The 19289-nt window shown below is 47.9% G+C and overlaps 1 protein-coding gene across 1 annotated transcript in view; it reads right to left on the bottom strand.

The window, feature by feature from the left end:
• Nucleotides 1-55: 55 nt before the first annotated feature.
• The window catches only part of LOC110487234 (CREB-binding protein), a 67996-nt gene continuing 48762 nt past the window's right edge, over nt 56-19289 (bottom strand). Inside the window, exons 17-34 of the mRNA XM_036949232.1 lie at nt 18443-18561; nt 14661-14900; nt 14455-14543; nt 13669-13749; nt 13449-13505; nt 9312-9389; nt 9140-9207; nt 8170-8320; nt 7454-7600; nt 6862-6975; nt 6555-6720; nt 5994-6161; nt 5573-5734; nt 5197-5354; nt 4490-4613; nt 4038-4290; nt 2509-3849; nt 56-2307 (exon numbers count right to left, since the gene is read on the bottom strand). Of these exons, the coding sequence (XP_036805127.1) occupies nt 1676-2307; nt 2509-3849; nt 4038-4290; nt 4490-4613; nt 5197-5354; nt 5573-5734; nt 5994-6161; nt 6555-6720; nt 6862-6975; nt 7454-7600; nt 8170-8320; nt 9140-9207; nt 9312-9389; nt 13449-13505; nt 13669-13749; nt 14455-14543; nt 14661-14900; nt 18443-18561 (4148 nt within the window). The 3' untranslated portion in view covers nt 56-1675. The remainder of the gene's footprint in view (nt 2308-2508; nt 3850-4037; nt 4291-4489; nt 4614-5196; nt 5355-5572; nt 5735-5993; nt 6162-6554; nt 6721-6861; nt 6976-7453; nt 7601-8169; nt 8321-9139; nt 9208-9311; nt 9390-13448; nt 13506-13668; nt 13750-14454; nt 14544-14660; nt 14901-18442; nt 18562-19289) is intronic.

Below are 19289 nucleotides of genomic sequence, written 5' to 3'. Positions count from 1 at the left end.
TTATGCTATCAAAATTGCCGGGCAAACAATCCCACAAACCACTATGACACAGAAGTATAACTCCAAGTGTTAACTGTTGCACACAGTTTATTTAACAATATGGTATATAAGTAAGAAATGAGTCTTTAACCAGTTTATACAGTGATTTCATTCGCTCTTCCTTATATTTATAGTATTTTTGCTTAATAACGACTTGCATGATTTACAATATGGAGCTAGGAGAACGTAACCCACCCAAAGTTTTATTCAAGTTTGTGTTTTTGAGAGAGGGGAATGAGGATGGAGGGTTGATAGACAGCTGGACCATTTATTTCTCTTTTCAAAACAAACAAGCAGTCAAGCAATGAACACCCATTCCCCCTCAGGATAGGAGTCCTTCTGTCCCCCATTCCCCCTCAGGATAGGAGTCCTTCTGTCCCACATTCCCCCTCAGGATAGGAGTCATTCTGTCCCCCATTCCCCCTCAGGATAGGAGTCCTTCTGTCCCCCATTCCCCCTCAGGATAGGAGTCCTTCTGTCCCCCATTCCCCCTCAGGATAGGAGTCCTTCTGTCCCCCATTCCCCCTCAGGATAAGAGTCTGTTCTCTTAATATACTTAACTTTACACAACAAATTATGACAAACTTTTTAAATGACAGAACCACAATTTTCTACATCCGCAAGTCAAGACAGAGATTCCGGTTTCCAGGCTAGTGAGATTTTGTCCTCGTTTTGTGTGTATTTTGAGAGTTTGGCATTCCGTGTATATGTGTGTCAAGTGTTTCTGCATAAATGCCAGTGTATTACAAACTGCCATAGTCCATTTCCTATTTCAATACAAATGGATAGTTCTCATCGAACACACACACACACACACACACACACGTCACAAAGAGGAAAAAGAGTCCCTCCCTCTCAAATGCAGGTGGATCTATAAAAATTGTACAACACTTTAGATTACAATTGCCAGGGCTACATCTGGAATGACTCCCTCCCTACTCCTTATACAGTGCCCTACACTATATTGGGATCAGGGAGACATTTTCTGGATGTATGTCCCAGGAATGAGAAGAGCTTGAGAAAAGAAACCTATCCCGATTCCCAGACAAAAATATTTTACAGTCTCAACACAAAAAAAGGGTACAAAATTATAAGTATGAATACTATAATGCAATTGTTTTGTAAATTTTCCTTAAAAAAAGAAAATGAAAAAGGCATGACATCATACCAAATACCAAACAAATAAAACAAAGTCTGAGCACATTTTGGTCTCAACCAAAAAAATATATATTCTTTGTGATTTAAACGTCTTTTAAACAGCAATTTGCAAAATCCCGACTCATTAGGAAGAAGAAACACCAGTTTTAGGAAACATCAACATTCCCCTATAAGTGTTGGCATTTTTCATTTTATCCCATTTTCTCTCTTTTTACATCTCTTGAAACTTTGTACATGTCAGTAAAAAAAAAAGAGAAAAAAAGAAAGAGTTTCATTAAGAACAAAGTCTCAAAAAGGGGACGGACCCAGAGTCTGAGTACATCAGTGGAGGATGGGGAGAGTGTGGTTTGTTTCTGTATGCATCCCAAATGGCACCCTATTCCCTACATAATGCACAAATTTTGAGCAGGGCCCGAGTGTACTAGTTGGAAATAGGGTGTCACCTATTTGGGACACAACCCAAGTCTCCTGTTTAATGCTACAATCCCTCCACAAACTTCTCCAGCGTATCTCCTGTCGTATCCCCTCCAGTGCCCAAGTCATTCTTCAACCCTCCTCTGGCGGGCGTGTTCATCTGCGATAGCATAGCGCTCTGCTCCGCCAAGTGTCCCTGGTCCATGGAGCCAGGCATGGGGCCCCCCAAGCCCGGGTGGGGGGACCCTGGGTGGGATGAGGGCTGAACCTGGGGCGAAGGGCTGGAATGTGGGGGTTGTTGCGAGGGCGGGCACGGGGATTGTACAGGTGCAGGGGACCGGTTGGAGAGGGCATTGGCCATTGGGGACTGGCCAGGGAGGTGAGCTCCAGGCTGGGGCTGGCTGGCCAGCAGGTGGGCCTGGGGACTCATGGTGGGGCTAGGCAGGACCGGGGAACCGCCCATCTGTTGCTTGAGGATGGCCTGTTGGTTAGAGATACCCTGCTGTTGTTGCTGGAGCATCCGCTGGTGCAAGAGGTTCTGGGTGGTGGAGGTGGGGTCCATGCCCAGGCCAGATTGACCCATCTGGGCCATGGGAGGGAGCTGGCCCTGGGCATGCATGGCTAGCTGCTGCATGCGGAGCTGAGAGTAGCTGGCCGTCTGGCCTTGGGTCTGGGGAGGGAACGGACCTGGATGGGCCTGCTGCTGCTGCTGCTGCTGCTGTTGTTGTTGTTGCTGCTGCTGCTGTTGCTGTTGCTGTTGTTGTTGTTGTTGTTGTTGTTGTTGTTGTTGTTGTTGTTGCTGTTGTTGTTGCTGTTGCTGCTGCTGCTGCTGTTGCTGCTGCTGTTGCTGCTGCTGTTGCTGCTGCTGTTGCTGCTGCTGTTGCTGCTGCTGTTGCTGCTGCTGTTGTTGCTGCTGTTGCTGCTGCTGTTGCTGCTGCTGCTGTTGTCGAAGGAGCTGCCTCCGGTAGAGCTCCTGTATCTGGGCAGCGTTGGGTTGGGGGTTGTGTCCAGGGTTCATGAGTTGCCCCTGGGGTCCTAAGGTAGCCATCCCTTGGGCAGTGGGTTGTTGAGGTTGCTGAGGGGGCATCCCGGGCCTCTGGCCCACCCCGGCCCCAGCCTGCATCGCTGTCTGGGCTCCCAACATCCCTGGCTGCTGTTGTTGCAGGGGGTTGCTGGCGTGGTACTTGGCCGTTCTCTGTTTGATGAATGCCGCCATGAGCTGGGGGTTGGACTTCAGGATGTTGAGGACCTGCTGCTGCTGCTGGGGTGAGCTGGGGGACTTAAGGGTCATCAGGAGGTCCTGGAGGGCATTGGGGGCGATGGCCCCGGGTCTCTGGGATGGCGTCTGGGGTCTGGGACCCCCCGGCTGGGGGACTAACATCCTCTGAACCTGTTGCTGAGGAGACAACATGGGTCTCTGTTGCATCGGTATCCCCTGCTGGGGTTGACCCACCTGAGGAGGGACTCCAACTCCTGGTTGTCCAGGCTGAGCTCCCGTTATGGCTCCCCCAGCGCTGGGCCACTGACCTGGGGCCATGGGCTGCTGCATGCCCTGGGGCCCTCTGGGTCCCACCATTTGACCCCCAACCATCTGCATGGGTCCGGCCATGCGTTGCTGCTGCTGGGGGTGAGGCTGGGGGTTCTGTTGCAGTGGCAGGCCGTTCATGTTGACCCGGTAGTTCTGCTGGTTCTGCTGCTGCGCCTGGGCCACCATCTCAATGTGCCGCGCCATCTTGACCGCAGCGAGAGGGGGTTGTGGTTGAGAAGGTTGTTGAGGTTGAGGTTGGGGAGGTTGCGGGGGGAGAGGTGACTGCTGCTGGTGTAAAGGAGACGCTTGAGGTCCCCCCTTGCCCTGGGAAGCTGGCGTAAGGGGATGACCGTTGCGAGGAGGGAACACCGGTGACATACCTGCAGCGTTTGGGGTCTGCGGTTGTTGGGGGGTTTGGGGTGTGTTAGGCTGGGGGTGTGAGGGGGTTGTGTTGGGGGCTGTAGTGGGGGCCTGAGGGGGGGACGGTAAGCTCTGAGGCATTGCTCTTCCCTGCATGGTGGCCATTCTTCTCCTCATCATCTGAGCCTGCTGTAAGCGGTGCTGGAGCTGCTGCTGCCTAAGCTTGTGCTTGATGTTAAGACAGAACGGTACAGGACACTTGTTCTCCTGGCAGTGCTTGGCATGGTAGCAGCACAGAGCGATGAGCTGCTTGCACACGGGGCAACCACCGTTAGTCTTCCTCTTGCAACCTAAAATAGATAAGATATGTTATTGTCAAGGATACATCTAAGTGTAACCCCCCCGAGACACATGGATCCACAGAGGTTAAGAGGACAGGGTCAGTCGCAGTGCCATGCCCCCGGAGCAGTTTTGGGGTTAAGTGCCTTGCTCAAGGGCACAACGGCAGGACACTGATGCCAGCAACCAATTTCATTACCTTTGGTGTGCTGCACCACGCGCTTCATCTTCTGGCAGGACGGCAGGCTGCAGTTGGCGTTGCGACACTGGCAGGCGTGAACCAGGGACTGGATGCAACGCTGGATGCTGAGACGGCGTGACTCCTGGGGGCTCTTAGAGGCCTCGCCGGCGCTGCCCGCTCCATTGCCGTCGTCGTCCAGCCCCAGGCCCCACTTGACCATCTGGTGCTCGTGGCCCTTGGCGGCGTAGCAGTTGATACACAGGTCAAAGTCCTGAGAGGAGAGAGGTGGGGGTTAATACATGCATGGGCAGATGTAAGTGACAGAGAGCACAGCTATCGCCTGCTTGCTCTTTAGGGTCTAGGCCGGGTTACTGTAAAGCACTTTGACAACCGGCTTCATAAAATTCATTTGAATGATTGGGACACAGGAACATGGTATAAATCTCCAAAGACGTGTGTGTGTCTCTTACCTCACAGACGGTACAGTGCCAGCGTGTCTCCACGTGGTGTTTACACTCGTTACAGGTGTAGACGAAGCGGTCCTGACCCTGGTTGTGCAGCTCCACCAACATGCACATGGTGCTCCACTTACACCTTTTGGGAACAAATGGTAGGAATTCATCAACCAATGGTCCTCTATGGCAGGGGTTTTCAAACCTCTCCTCGAGGTCCCCCAGTCGTTCCATGTATTTGATCTATTCCACAGCTAGCACACCTTATTCAACTTGTCAACTAACCAGCCTTGAATAGGTGAATCAGGTGAGTTAGTTCGGGGCTACAACTAAATTGTGAAACGTCTGGTGGTCCCCGAGGAGAGGTTAGAAACCATTGGCCTATAGAACGCTCTACCTTACCGTCCGAGAGCCACTCCATCCATCAAGCAACTTTATAACTGGCTTAAAAATACCAAAACTCACTTTAACAGACTATCTCTGTGAAGGCCTTTCAGCATCTACCATTGTTGCTTTAGCTGGCTCGATTCTTACTGATTGTTTCCTTTTCATTGATACATTTAGAACACTTAGAGGCTCTTATCCAGAGCGCCTTAGTCAGTGCATTCAAATTAGGTAGGTAAGTCAGTCATAATTGTTCAATTCTAACGTAGAATTCAAGAGGTAGAACTTTGAGATTCCGCCATTATGAAAAGAGCTATACAAATCAAATGTATTATCATTACCTCCTGAGAGAGCTGAACTCCCAGTGCTTGTCCCGGGCCAGGGTGAGGAAGGCGTCGCGGCCGTCCATCAGGTCACAGTTCAGCAGGGGGTCAGGGTCCATGATGGGGGGCAACATGTTGGCCATCTGGGCCGAGTGCAGGTGGATCACAAAGAACACCTGGAAGGAGAGAGAAGATAAATACTCTTGGAGAAGAGAGCATCACTCAGTTCCTGATTGTTTGACATTGGGTTTGGGTCAGGCCAATAATATCCCAGCTCAGAGATTATAGAAGAGAACCTACACATGGCACCATTCTAAGAAACAACTTCATAAAACAGTTAAAGCCGTTGAAAGACGACATGCATTTCAAAGCAAGCGTGGTGACGTCATCATACCTCTTTGTGTTTGTCGAGGCTGGCGTAGAGCTTCTGGGACAGGTCATTGGCTACAATCGGCATGCCAGGCTTCTTCTTATTGGTTCGGCTCACGCTGCCCTTGTTCTTATTGGTCTTCTTGCTGTTCTTCTTCTTGGCGTTCTTCGTGTCCCCCGGCGTGCCCTGAGGGGGAAGGAGAAGAGGGAAGAGTTCGAAAAATATGGCAAATTAACAAATGTTTAAACACAGGACAGTGAGGGCACAAACATTCACCACATGCATGTTATGCAATCGACAAATTATTTCACATTAATAAAAACATTAAGACAAATTTGACTAGACAGGTAGGAGTTATGTATTCATGTAGGTAGGTTAGCTATTGATAATGATGTCTCTAGTACTATCATTGGTCTACCCTATGACTCGTCTCTCCTCCTCCCACCTCAGGTGTGTCGGAGCAGGCTACGTTCTCCTCCTTCTTCCTCTCTTCCGCCTCCTGTTCCAGCTCCTTGATGCTCTCCTCCAGCACGTTGGGCCAGAAGTCCCCCTCAAAGTAGGGCATCTCGTTGGCCCCCGTCAGACAGTCCTCTGTCGCCTGCTTGAAGATGTCCTGGAGAAAAACATAGGAGAAGAAGATTACTTTAAATGTCTAATGGACACAAATGTTCAACTAATATAAGTCTTCTGCTTGGCTGGTTGTTGCTGTTCTAGCCCTATTAATACATTCAGAAACCTCAAAACACTTTAGAGGTTGAAGGCTTGGTTGGCCCAGTTGCAGAGAAGACAACTCTGGCTGGGGACTCAACTGTACCAAATCTACAAGATAGGCCTGAAAGGCGTTAGCCATTGAAAGGCCTACCTTGAAGTCGTGGAGGATCCTCTCCACAAAAGCAGTATCCAGCATTTTCTTGTACCACTCCTGCAGCCTCTTGGGCTTGGGGGAATCTAACTTTAACCCTTAATCCTTACCTTAATCCTAACCATAATCGTAATCCTAAATCACCTTGAAGTCATGGAGGATCCTCTCAGCGAAGGCCTTCTCCAGCATCTTCCTGTACCACTCCTGCAGCCTCTTGGGCTTGGGGATCTTCTGGTCGGCAGGGTGGCAGTGGAAGATGTAGTCGTCCCCCTCACTGGGGGGGCACGCCCAGATGTGACCCTGAGAGTAGCTATGGGGGAGAAGAGACAACGGTTGATTGTTTTGGTAGGGAGACATTTAATGCAAGTGGGGAGTTACCGCCATCAAGTAAAGTGCTTTTACATGAGAAAACGGCAATATGAATGCATTTCATTGTACTATTAAGACCTACCCGAGTTTCTTTACATACTCCAGGTAGCCAATAAGGATCTCATGATAGACGGCCGTCCTTAGCAGTCGAGGTTTGAAGAAGTGAATACTGTCCAGGTAAGATATGTAAACCCGTCTGTGGAGGAAGGTAGACACAGGAGTAAACAAATGTCATCAGTTAGTCATTTCCATTACGTCATCAATTATTTCAACACATTTATAAAAATGTATACATTTATGTATTTAATATGTTACTACTGAATCAAGGGTCTACCAACACATCACATTTCCTGTGCCCCATTACAGGAACTCCAGACCAGCCCCATGTAGGGGGTACAGGTACTCCGGACCAGCCCCATGTAGGGGGCACAGGTACTCCGGACCAGCCCCATGTAGGGGGCACAGGTACTCCGGACCAGCCCCATGTAGGGGGCACAGGTACTCCGGACCAGCCCCATGTAGGGGGTACAGGTACTCCAGACCAGCCCCATGTAGGGGGTACAGGTACTCCCTGACCAGCCCCATGTAGGGGGTACAGGTACTCCCTGACCAGCCCCATGTAGGGGGTACAGGTACTCCCGGACCAGCCCCATGTAGGGGGTACAGGTGCTGACCTGGTGTTGGGGAAGGAGCAGTCCGAGCCGTACTCCTGAACGTGCATCCCGAAGAAACACACATCCACGCCGTCGATCTCCTCAAAGGCAAAAAGCGCTTTGGTTCTGTAGGGGAAGGTTTCAGACATCTCCCCGGTGTCCACAAACCTGACCAGAAAAAACAGAAAGACAGGCGTCGGTCTACATCGAACATTAACCACGTGTCAAAGAGGCCAAACTGAGTGGGCGGCAGGTAGCCTAGCAGTTAAGCGCTTTGGGCCACTAAACGAAAGGTCGATGTGCCCTTGAGCAAGGCACTTAACCCTAATCTGATCCTGTAAGTCACTCTGGATAGGAGCCTCTGCTAAATATGAACGGACCATTGAAGACAGTAACAGGGAGTGTGTTTAGTCTGCTCAAACATGCAGGTTCAACAACATGGGATTTAAGAGATGAATATATGATCATCAGGTTTTATGTGGTGTATTCTTATCTTTTGGGCTCTCTGCAAAGCCAAAGTCAAACAAGGGTGCCGACCACACTGTTTACTGGCAACAATAAAACAGGAGCGTGGACACATATTTAGTGTATTGACTATGTTGAGGTACAGACAAGACTTCCTTACATGCTGTGACAGTGCCTGCACAACTAAAGTAGTGCAATAAATGTGTATACCGTCAGTACTCTAAAATGTTAGGTAGTGCACTACAAGTGCGTGTCCACTCCTCAGTCTCTACCTGGATTTCATGCCAGGTTTGACCTCTGTAGTTTTGTCAGAGCTGGCCACCACTCGTACGTACACCTCCCCTGCCTCAGGGTGGTTCTGCCTCTTCAGATACTTATTCACCCGGTCCTCGATGTACATGCCCAACCGCGTCGTCTGCAACCCTACACACACACACACACACACACACACACACACACACAGACACAGATTGGTCCAAAAGGGCACAAACTAAGCCTTCATTCAGCAGGACATGTTTTATGTATGAATAAATGTGCAGACAGAGTCTAATTTAGCTTAATGCCATGTGCATGGAAAGGTCAAACACGCTCTCTGGTACTACAAATACCAGAGGCAAAACCACAAATGTGTGGGTGAGAGAGCTACTGCAGGTAATTGGTGAACGCCGGTGATGTCATAAGCCCATGACACGTACCATATGGAAGTGGTTTGTCAGAGAGAGAAAGGCTTCTGTAAAGCTTGAATAACTAGGCTATTAAACAGATGTTCAAAAAGATTGGCTTTTTTGTTTTTGATATTGCATGACGAATTGGCTAAGTATTCCAATACTCTTAAAGGGGAAATCAGCCATTGCTACATCAAATGATGACCTTGGAAGGATTGATACAGTGTGGACACATTGATTATTGAAAAATATAACTTATAAATGGCTCATGAGCTCAGTTCAACCATCGTACCCCATCAGAACCCCAAATAATCTGTTTTACTCCAATGTTTGAAAACAAAGTAAATGTAACCAAACACTATACAGCCTATATTAAAACTATATGTTTGATACCACGGATGGTCAGTCCTTGCATCCATAGGTTGGTCTATGAATTTGAAAGCAGTTACATTTCTCCAGCCCCATCATTCAGCTTTGTACCGAAACAGGGGCGGGGATAACGCTTTGTTATGGTTTCAACTGCGGATCGCCACTTTAAGACGGGGCTTATAGCCAGGCAATGGAAAAGAGGACGTACGTTTTGCAGAAAACTTGTTGTCTTTCCGTGTTTTCCCACTCTTCTTCAAACAGTTGTCACAGATGAATCTGCAGAGTGAGAGAAAGAAAAAGAGTCATTCATGTAACTGGTATCGAATAGAACTTCTTCCCACCATTTTGTGACCCTGTCAGAGGTTAGGCTGAACGTTTACCCGGATGGCCAGATGACGTCATAGTGAAGAACACATATCTGATGCATCTTCCGTCCGCAATCTTTACAGTCCACAAACCTGGTGACAAAAACACCACATCTTGGTTTACTACAGACACCCATTAACAGCTATACCCGTTATGTCCCCCATGTAGGTCAACAGTTTCTCTTCTTGTTTGTTTCAATTGTACTGTTCACGATATGTAAGAGTGCTGATTGGCTTGACTGCTAGAACAGGAAGCCATAGAGAGATCAACATTCACTTAATATTCCTCCAGTTCTTACGCACGTGCAAGCAGACCAATGCAAGTGCGCCTTTGTAGGAGGGGTTGAAACACAATAGTCATATGTAGGCCATTATTCATTTATATATTCATAAATAAATACACTTTCTGTTATAATAAACCTCAAAATGTGTAATTTGAATGGAAATTAAAAGGTGAGCAAAAGTGGAGATCTATGAGTGGCTCTTATGTTGTCGATTGAAAATCAAGCACGTGGCCAAAGGTGTACATGTTGAAACGCTCCCCTAGGTGATATAAAACTAAACACCAGACGGCGCTTCAGAGCTGACCAGGAAGTCTAGTCAGGACATCTGCAGGAGCAGCAGGCTGATATGAAAGGTATATGAGTGAGTGTTCAGGACATCTGCAGGAGCAGCAGGCCGATATGAAAGGTATATGGAGTGAGTGTTCAGGACATCTGCAGGAGCAGCAGGCTGATATGAAAGGTATATGGAGTGAGTGTTCAGGACATCTGCAGGAGCAGCAGGCTGATATGAAAGGTATATGAGTGAGTGTTCAGGACATCTGCAGGAGCAGCAGGCTGATATGAAAGGTATATGAGTGAGTGTTCAGGACATCTGCAGGAGCAGCAGGCTGATATGAAAGGTATATGAGTGAGTGTTCAGGACATCTGCAGGAGCAGCAGGCTGATATGAAAGGTATATGAGTGAGTGTTCAGGACATCTGCAGGAGTAGCAGGCTGATATGAAAGGTATATGGAGTGAGTGTTCAGGACATCTGCAGGAGCAGCAGGCCGATATGAAAGGTATATGGAGTGAGTGTTCAGGACATCTGCAGGAGCAGCAGGCCGATATGAAAGGTATATGGAGTGAGTGTTCAGGACATCTGCAGGAGCAGCAGGCTGATATGAAAGGTATATGAGTGAGTGTTCAGGACATCTGCAGGAGTAGCAGGCTGATATGAAAGGTATATGGAGTGAGTGTTCAGGACATCTGCAGGAGCAGCAGGCCGATATGAAAGGTATATGGAGTGAGTGTTCAGGACATCTGCAGGAGCAGCAGGCCGATATGAAAGGTATATGGAGTGAGTGTTCAGGACATCTGCAGGAGCAGCAGGCTGATATGAAAGGTATATGAGTGAGTGTTCAGAACATCTGCAGGAGCAGCAGGCTGATATGAAAGGTATATGAGTGAGTGTTCAGGACATCTGCAGGAGCAGCAGGCTGATATGAAAGGTATATGAGTGAGTGTTCAGGACATCTGCAGAAGCAGCAGGCTGATATGAAAGGTATATGAGTGAGTGTTCAGGACATCTGCAGGAGCAGCAGGCTGATATGAAAGGTATATGAGTGAGTGTTCAGGACATCTGCAGGAGCAGCAGGCTGATATGAAAGGTATATGAGTGAGTGTTCAGGACATCTGCAGGAGCAGCAGGCTGATATGAAAGGTATATGAGTGAGTGTTCAGGACATCTGCAGGAGCAGCAGGCTGATATGAAAGGTATATGAGTGAGTGTTCAGAACATCTGCAGGAGCAGCAGGCTGATATGAAAGGTATATGAGTGAGTGTTCAGGACATCTGCAGGAGCAGCAGGCTGATATGAAAGGTATATGAGTGAGTGTTCAGGACATCTGCAGAAGCAGCAGGCTGATATGAAAGGTATATGAGTGAGTGTTCAGGACATCTGCAGGAGCAGCAGGCTGATATGAAAGGTATATGAGTGAGTGTTCAGGACATCTGCAGGAGCAGCAGGCTGATATGAAAGGTATATGAGTGAGTGTTCAGGACATCTGCAGGAGCAGCAGGCTGATATGAAAGGTATATGAGTGAGTGTTCAGGACATCTGCAGGAGCAGCAGGCTGATATGAAAGGTATATGAGTGAGTGTTCAGAACATCTGCAGGCGTAGCAGGCTGATATGAAAGGTATATGAGTGAGTGTACAGAACATCTGCAGGAGCAGCAGGCTGATATGAAAGGTATATGAGTGAGTGTTCAGGACATCTGCAGGAGCAGCAGGCTGATATGAAAGGTATATGAGTGAGTGTTCAGGACATCTGCAGGAGCAGCAGGCTGATATGAAAGGTATATGAGTGAGTGTTCAGGACATCTGCAGGAGCAGCAGGCTGATATGAAAGGTATATGAGTGAGTGTTCAGGACATCTGCAGGAGCAGCAGGCTGATATGAAAGGTATATGAGTGAGTGTTCAGGACATCTGCAGGAGCAGCAGGCTGATATGAAAGGTATATGAGTGAGTGTTCAGGACATCTGCAGGAGCAGCAGGCTGATATGAAAGGTATATGAGTGAGTGTTCAGGACATCTGCAGGAGTAGCAGGCTGATATGAAAGGTATATGGAGTGAGTGTTCAGGACATCTGCAGGAGCAGCAGGCCGATATGAAAGGTATATGGAGTGAGTGTTCAGGACATCTGCAGGAGCAGCAGGCTGATATGAAAGGTATATGAGTGAGTGTTCAGAACATCTGCAGGAGCAGCAGGCTGATATGAAAGGTATATGAGTGAGTGTTCAGGACATCTGCAGGAGCAGCAGGCTGATATGAAAGGTATATGAGTGAGTGTTCAGGACATCTGCAGGAGCAGCAGGCTGATATGAAAGGTATATGAGTGAGTGTTCAGGACATCTGCAGGAGTAGCAGGCTGATATGAAAGGTATATGGAGTGAGTGTTCAGGACATCTGCAGGAGCAGCAGGCCGATATGAAAGGTATATGGAGTGAGTGTTCAGGACATCTGCAGGAGCAGCAGGCTGATATGAAAGGTATATGAGTGAGTGTTCAGAACATCTGCAGGAGCAGCAGGCTGATATGAAAGGTATATGAGTGAGTGTTCAGGACATCTGCAGGAGCAGCAGGCTGATATGAAAGGTATATGAGTGAGTGTTCAGAACATCTGCAGGAGCAGCAGGCTGATATGAAAGGTATATGGAGTGAGTGTTCAGGACATCTGCAGGAGCAGCAGGCTGATATGAAAGGTATATGAGTGAGTGTTCAGGACATCTGCAGGAGCAGCAGGCTGATATGAAAGGTATATGGAGTGAGTGTTCAGGACATCTGCAGGAGTAGCAGGCTGATATGAAAGGTATATGAGTGAGTGTTCAGGACATCTGCAGGAGTAGCAGGCTGATATGAAAGGTATATGAGTGAGTGTTCAGGACATCTGCAGGAGCAGCAGGCTGATATGAAAGGTATATGAGTGAGTGTTCAGGACATCTGCAGGAGCAGCAGGCTGATATGAAAGGTATATGAGTGAGTGTTCAGGACATCTGCAGGAGCAGCAGGCTGATATGAAAGGTATATGAGTGAGTGTTCAGGACATCTGCAGGAGCAGCAGGCTGATATGAAAGGTATATGAGTGAGTGTTCAGGACATCTGCAGGAGCAGCAGGCTGATATGAAAGGTATATGAGTGAGTGTTCAGGACATCTGCAGGAGCAGCAGGCTGATATGAAAGGTATATGAGTGAGTGTTCAGGACATCTGCAGGAGCAGCAGGCTGATATGAAAGGTATATGAGTGAGTGTTCAGGACATCTGCAGGAGCAGCAGGCTGATATGAAAGGTATATGGAGTGAGTGTTCAGGACATCTGCAGGAGCAGCAGGCTGATATGAAAGGTATATGAGTGAGTGTTCAGGACATCTGCAGGAGCAGCAGGCTGATATGAAAGGTATATGAGTGAGTGTTCAGGACATCTGCAGGAGCAGCAGGCTGATATGAAAGGTATATGAGTGAGTGTTCAGGACATCTGCAGGAGCAGCAGGCTGATATGAAAGGTATATGAGTGAGTGTTCAGGACATCTGCAGGAGCAGCAGGCTGATATGAAAGGTATATGAGTGAGTGTGAGCCATAAACATACAGATGGCTGGTTAAAGAGTCTTACGGTTCAGGGTCTAGTGTATCGTTCTTCTTCCTCTCAAACTGGTCTTTACATATCATTCTGAAGAGGCAGAGAAGACAGCAACTGGTTAGATGACACGGTTAAATCATGACATGAAACAAACATTTACTGCAAATACCTGAATATAAAACAAGACCCTTTAGGAGTTGAAGTGAGATGAAGTGAACTGGAGAACAAGTTAAGCAGAGACGGGTTGACTCACGTCTGTGGTTGTGCCGGGTCGTCCCCTAACGTCACATTGTGCCCCTGGATCTCATTGAAGCACTTCTCACAGAAATGATACCTGGAACAAGACAAGACACACACTATAGCACATGGAACACAGAAAATGTCACCAGGCCCAAAGAGCACCAACAGACATTCAAAACATCCACTTGCCTCAACTGAATTGTGGTTGTCGTATCTAGCTGCCTTAAGTAGATGCATTAACTAAGTTACTCTGGATAAAAGTGTCTGCTAAATGTACAGATCTGAAATACGATGACTACCTATAAAGGTTGTCAGTGCATATGAACATCAGAACAGCCATTCCTATGTCTGAGTTCATTAGTACTTGCACATTTAACTAAAATGCAAATCTTTCCATTAGGACTTGGGAGTGTCAGAACAGTAGACCATGCTGCAAGAGAGATCAGGGCCTGTATATTCATAAAGCATTTCAGCAAAGGAGTGGTGATCTAGGATCAGACCCCCCCCAGATGCATGTTATCTTATGGCGTTATCTGGTGATCGAAAACAGTCAAACTGATCTTAGATCAGAACTCCTAATCGGAGATGCTTTATTAATACGGGCTCAGAGCATGCGGCCTTGTGTTACAGCGTTATGCTATCTATTCACACGCCACGGCTGCTGTGCTGCACAACCCCATTCCAACGCATGCAGAGGAAAAACTAGCTGCAGTTACATGACCTGAACACCAGGTGGAGCAAGGGGGCAGTGTTCTGATTGAGCACTCTGCCATTTAGCGCAGAGGCGCTCAACTCTTACCTGTTCTGGTAGCTGTAGTAGGTGCCGCCGGTGGGTATGGTGCACAACTGCTTACCATAACAGCAGAGAGTTTGAGGAGAGAACTCATACTGCAAAGGAAGGTGGCCAACAAGAAAATGTTAGAATACAGATTTGCAAGAAAAGTTAATTTCAGAGATGAAACCAATCTCTGCCTCTGATCCCCCCCTCCCTTCCCTTAATCTCACTTTGCGGCCGCAGCAGTAGCCAAGGCTCATCATAACGGGGTCTATCTCCAGCTCAAACACCTCGGCCAGCTTGGAGCAGAACTTGTAGACGCGGGATGTCTTGCGGTTGTAGATCCAGGCGTTGTTGAACATGACCCAGATGTCTTCCACGTACTGCCAGGGTTCCTGGTACTGACCCGTGTCCAGCTTACGCTTTATGGTGGACAGGTCGATGGGGTTCTTTACGATGTCAAAGTAGTCCTGGAGGGAAGAAAGTCAGTTGTTCATCAGACCGCATCAGTCAATTGCTACACCTAACAAACATATGCAGACATATTTTCATAGAAAATAAAAGTGAATATAACCCATGATTCATCCTAAAATATTAGCAGACCTGCCAACCCTGTCCAACTTTTTAAGAGTACCAGACGCGCGCGGCAAATTGGAGATTCACCTGGCGCGCGTAGTACGGACTGAATTGGAGTTCTTTCCCCACCGCATGCTGTTTGTTAGTCAATTATAGAATTGTACCAAATCAAGTCTATAAAAGGTTGGAATACTTTATTTGACAGCATTTCCATTACACACATCAACAAGATCTAATTAGAAAGAACAAAGGGCCTTTATTCTTGGAGTTTTTTACATTTTTTATTAAACAAATAAGTTATTTGTTTAGGTACAAAATGTACAAATGTCTTATCCAGGATAATAAAAAAATCTAAAATGTTAAACTCTGATATGATAAGAACAAATGTTTGAAGCAGAGCATCAAATAAACATGTTATCCATAATAAAAAGGAAAAAGCAATGATAGGAAACAGTGAGTGACAACAAATCTTCAGAAGACCTTCAAATATTCAGGAAACCATTTCCTAGACAGGTAGCTAGCAGATTTAGCCTTATGCAGCAGGGTCAGGGTAGACTTCTGTGGCAAACAGTTCTTCTGGCAATCACTGAAACCTTCTTGGTAACAAGGGCACTCAGCAGGTCTGTACTGAGGGAGGCTCTGTACTGGGTTTTGTTCTTCGAAACGAGACTCATTCGTTCATTCGCAATCTGCATTGCTGTGGAAAATGACCAATACCCCCAATATCACAGCCGAAAGGTGGGAGTAGACCAGGCTGCCCCCTCATTGTGCTGACTTCTCTCCAGGCCTGATCCGTGCGCATGTTGACCAGACTCTGCTCAAATGGTGTTGCCTAATAGTCTAAACTCATCTTCCACCAGATCAACAGAGGCTCCCTCAGGAATAATGCAGGGAAAGTGTGCCATGAAAAAGTTGAGGGATGAGAACTTGGCAGTCTGCCTGTTGGCAATGTCAGCGACCACTGCATGCTGGAGGAGCACATCGCCAAATGGATATTTCAGCAACATGTAGTCTACTGCAGAAGAAAATAAGTTTCTGACATCTGCATAGAAGGTCTTCAGATCCAGCTTGCCTTGGCGTCCTATGTAGGTGTGGGTGTCCTGGCCAATGGACAGCTCCTCGGCAGAAAGATGGTTGTGTCTCTCCAGGTAGGAGAGAGTGTAGGCTTGACACCAGTACATTTTTTCCATGAGCACACGTGCTTAGACAAACATTATGGATCACACCTGGTTCAGTTCTCTGAAGAAGTATTTTACAAGACATAAATAAAAGACTCATACTGATAAGTAGGTTCGCTAGGCTACCGCAAAGGGAATCTGACCGCTGTTCAGTAGGCTACCAGAAGAGTCTGCTGTTTCAGCCTATGTGAAGGTGCCTATTGCATTTCTTTGCAGTGCATACATCATTTCAGAGTTTCATAAAATGTATAAAATCTCAAATCTAGTGCAACTGCATTTTAGAAGCATTGCCTCCATAGCTAATACCGGACACTCATTCATTCTTCATTTAATGCCAAGATGTTTATATTTCATTTGACTTTTGTAATGCTTTTTGTGACGTGGATCATAATTACAGTTACAGTCTCAGGTTGCGTGATCCTCGTAATGTTAGGTGGAAAATACAACTAATGGGGATGCAGAATTAAATGTATATCACACTCGTAAGTTATTTTCATATTTGCATTTAATTTATTTCACTAGCAAATGTGAGTGAACTGCTGGCACTTCAGAGTCCACTTAATGTTCATCTTATGTTCGCTAAAGTTAGCTTGACACAATTAGTGTTTACCTTTCCACAACACACGGAGTGGACTGTGTGTTTACGTACAGCTGACAGTTGGCAAACTCAACATCACAACAAACAGGAGGGGCAGACACAGGGTAGCTACATCCAATAACGATGTATTCATCTCCATGTCTGTTGACACAAACTCCGTACATGTCTGTGTGGTGCAGTTCGAGAATCGGGATGTTAGATTTACTCAGAGGACTTATTTTCTATCCTTGTTTGGTTTTATTTATTCATTAAGAAAAATGTATCAGGCCCCATTCATTTCTGCATACTTTTAACTGGGATCTCGTTCCTGCGTACAAGGACAGAGAATTGCGTAGTTGGTACGCAAAATGCGTGCATATTGGCAGGTCTGTATTTGGAGTATAATTCAGGTTTGCTGGACCTGAAGTTTCAGGTGGAATGACTAAAGGGTATTTGAGCTCTGTGGTTCTCTATGGAGTGGTTTAAGCGGTGGGCTACTTAGAGAGACGCCCTGCAACATGGGGTCTACAGGCTGTCTGAAGGGAAACACTCTGGGTCCTGTCTGTAGCGTGTGTGTACTCACTGGGATGCCCAGTACCATGGGGTCTACAGGCTGTCTGAAGGGTAAACACTCTGGGTCCTGTCTGTAGCTTGTCTGTGTGTACTCACTGGAATGCCCAGTAACATGGGGTCTACAGGCTGTCTGAAGGGTAAACACTCTGGGTCCTGTCTGTAGCGTGTCTGTGTGTACTCACTGGGATGCCCAGTACCATGGGGTCTACAGGCTGTCTGAAGGGTAAAGACTGGGTCCGGTCTGTAACGTGTCTGTGTACTCACTGGGATGCCCAGTACCATGGGGTCTACAGGCTGTCTGAAGGGTAAACACTCTGGGTCCTGTCTGTAACGTGTCTGTGTACTCACTGGGTTGCCCAGTACCATGGGGTCTACAGGCTGTCTGAAGGGTAAACACTCTGGGTCCTGTCTGTAGCGTGTGTGTACTCACTGGAATGCCCAGTACCATGGGGTCTACAGGCTGTCTGAAGGGTAAACACCCTGGGTCCTGTCTGTAGCGTGTGTGTACTCACTGGGATGCCCAGTACCATGGGGTCTACAGGCTGTCTGAAGGGTAAACACTCTGGGTCCTGTCTGTAACATGTCTGTGTACTCACTGGGTTGCCCAGTACCATGGGGTCTACAGGCTGTCTGAAGGGTAAACACTCTGGGTCCTGTCTGTAGCGTGTCTGTGTGTACTCACTGGAATGCCCAGTACCATGGGGTCTACAGGCTGTCTGAAGGGTAAACACTCTGGATCCTGTCTGTAACGTGTCTGTGTACTCACTGGGTTGCCCAGTACCATGGGGTCTACAGGCTGTCTGAAGGGTAAACACTCTGGGTCCTGTCTGTAGCTTGTCTGAGTGTACTCACTGGAATGCCCAGTACCATGGGGTCTACAGGCTGTCTGAAGGGTAAACACTCTGGGTCCTGTCTGTAGCGTGTCTGTGTGTACTCACTGGAATGCCCAGTACCATGGGGTCTACAGGCTGTCTGAAGGGTAAACACTCTGGGTCCTGTCTGTAGCTTGTCTGAGTGTACTCACTGGAATGCCCAGTACCATGGGGTCTACAGGCTGTCTGAAGGGTAAACACTCTGGGTCCTGTCTGTAGCGTGTGTGTGTACTCACTGGGATGCCCAGTACCATGGGGTCTACAGGCTGTCTGAAGGGTAGAGACTCTGGGTCCTGTCTGTAAAGAGACTCTAGGGTGGGCATGAGAGCCTGGCGCAGCTCCTCTGGCTTAAAGACTGGAACAGATATGGAGAGAAAGAGATTTAATAGGTGTTTTTTAATAAGTTTCATCCTAGACCAATTCCCTGTCCTGTCCCTAGTCCCTTCTTGAGGGAAGGAGAGACATGGCTAGAGAGGGGTGGCTAGAGAGAGAGAGAGAGAGCGAGAGAGAGAGAGAGAGAGAGAGAGAGAGAGAGAGAGGGGTGGCTAGAGAGAGCGGTGGCTAGAGAGAGCGGTGGCTAGAGAGAAAGAGGGGTGGCTAGAGAGAGCGGTGGCTAGAGAGAGCGGTGGCTAGAGAGAGCGGTGGCTAGAGAGAGCGGTGGCTAGAGAGAGCGGTGGCTAGAGAGAGCAGTGGCTAGAGAGAGCGGTGGCTAGAGAGAGCAGTGGCTAGAGAGAGCGGTGGCTAGAGAGAGCGGTGGCTAGAGAGAGCGGTGGCTAGAGAGAGCGAGAGCGGTGGCTAGAGAGAGCGAGAGGGGTGGCTAGAGAGAGCGAGAGGGGTGGCTAGAGAGAGCGAGAGGGGTGGCTAGAGAGAGCGAGAGGGGTGGCTAGAGAGAGCGAGAGGGGTGGCTAGAGAGAGCGAGAGGGGTGGCTAGAGAGAGCGAGAGGGGTGGCTAGAGAGAGCGAGAGGGGTGGCTAGAGAGCGAGAGGGGTGGCTAGAGAGAGCGAGAGGGGTGGCTAGAGAGAGCGAGAGGGGTGGCTAGAGAGAGCGAGAGGGGTGGCTAGAGAGAGAGAGGGGTGGCTAGAG

This window comes from Oncorhynchus mykiss, chromosome 17, assembly GCF_013265735.2.
Source record: "Oncorhynchus mykiss isolate Arlee chromosome 17, USDA_OmykA_1.1, whole genome shotgun sequence".
NCBI classification, from domain to species: domain Eukaryota; kingdom Metazoa; phylum Chordata; class Actinopteri; order Salmoniformes; family Salmonidae; genus Oncorhynchus; species Oncorhynchus mykiss.
The sequence above is the reverse complement of the archived record's forward strand: the minus strand, read 5'-3'. Positions and strand labels throughout refer to the sequence as shown.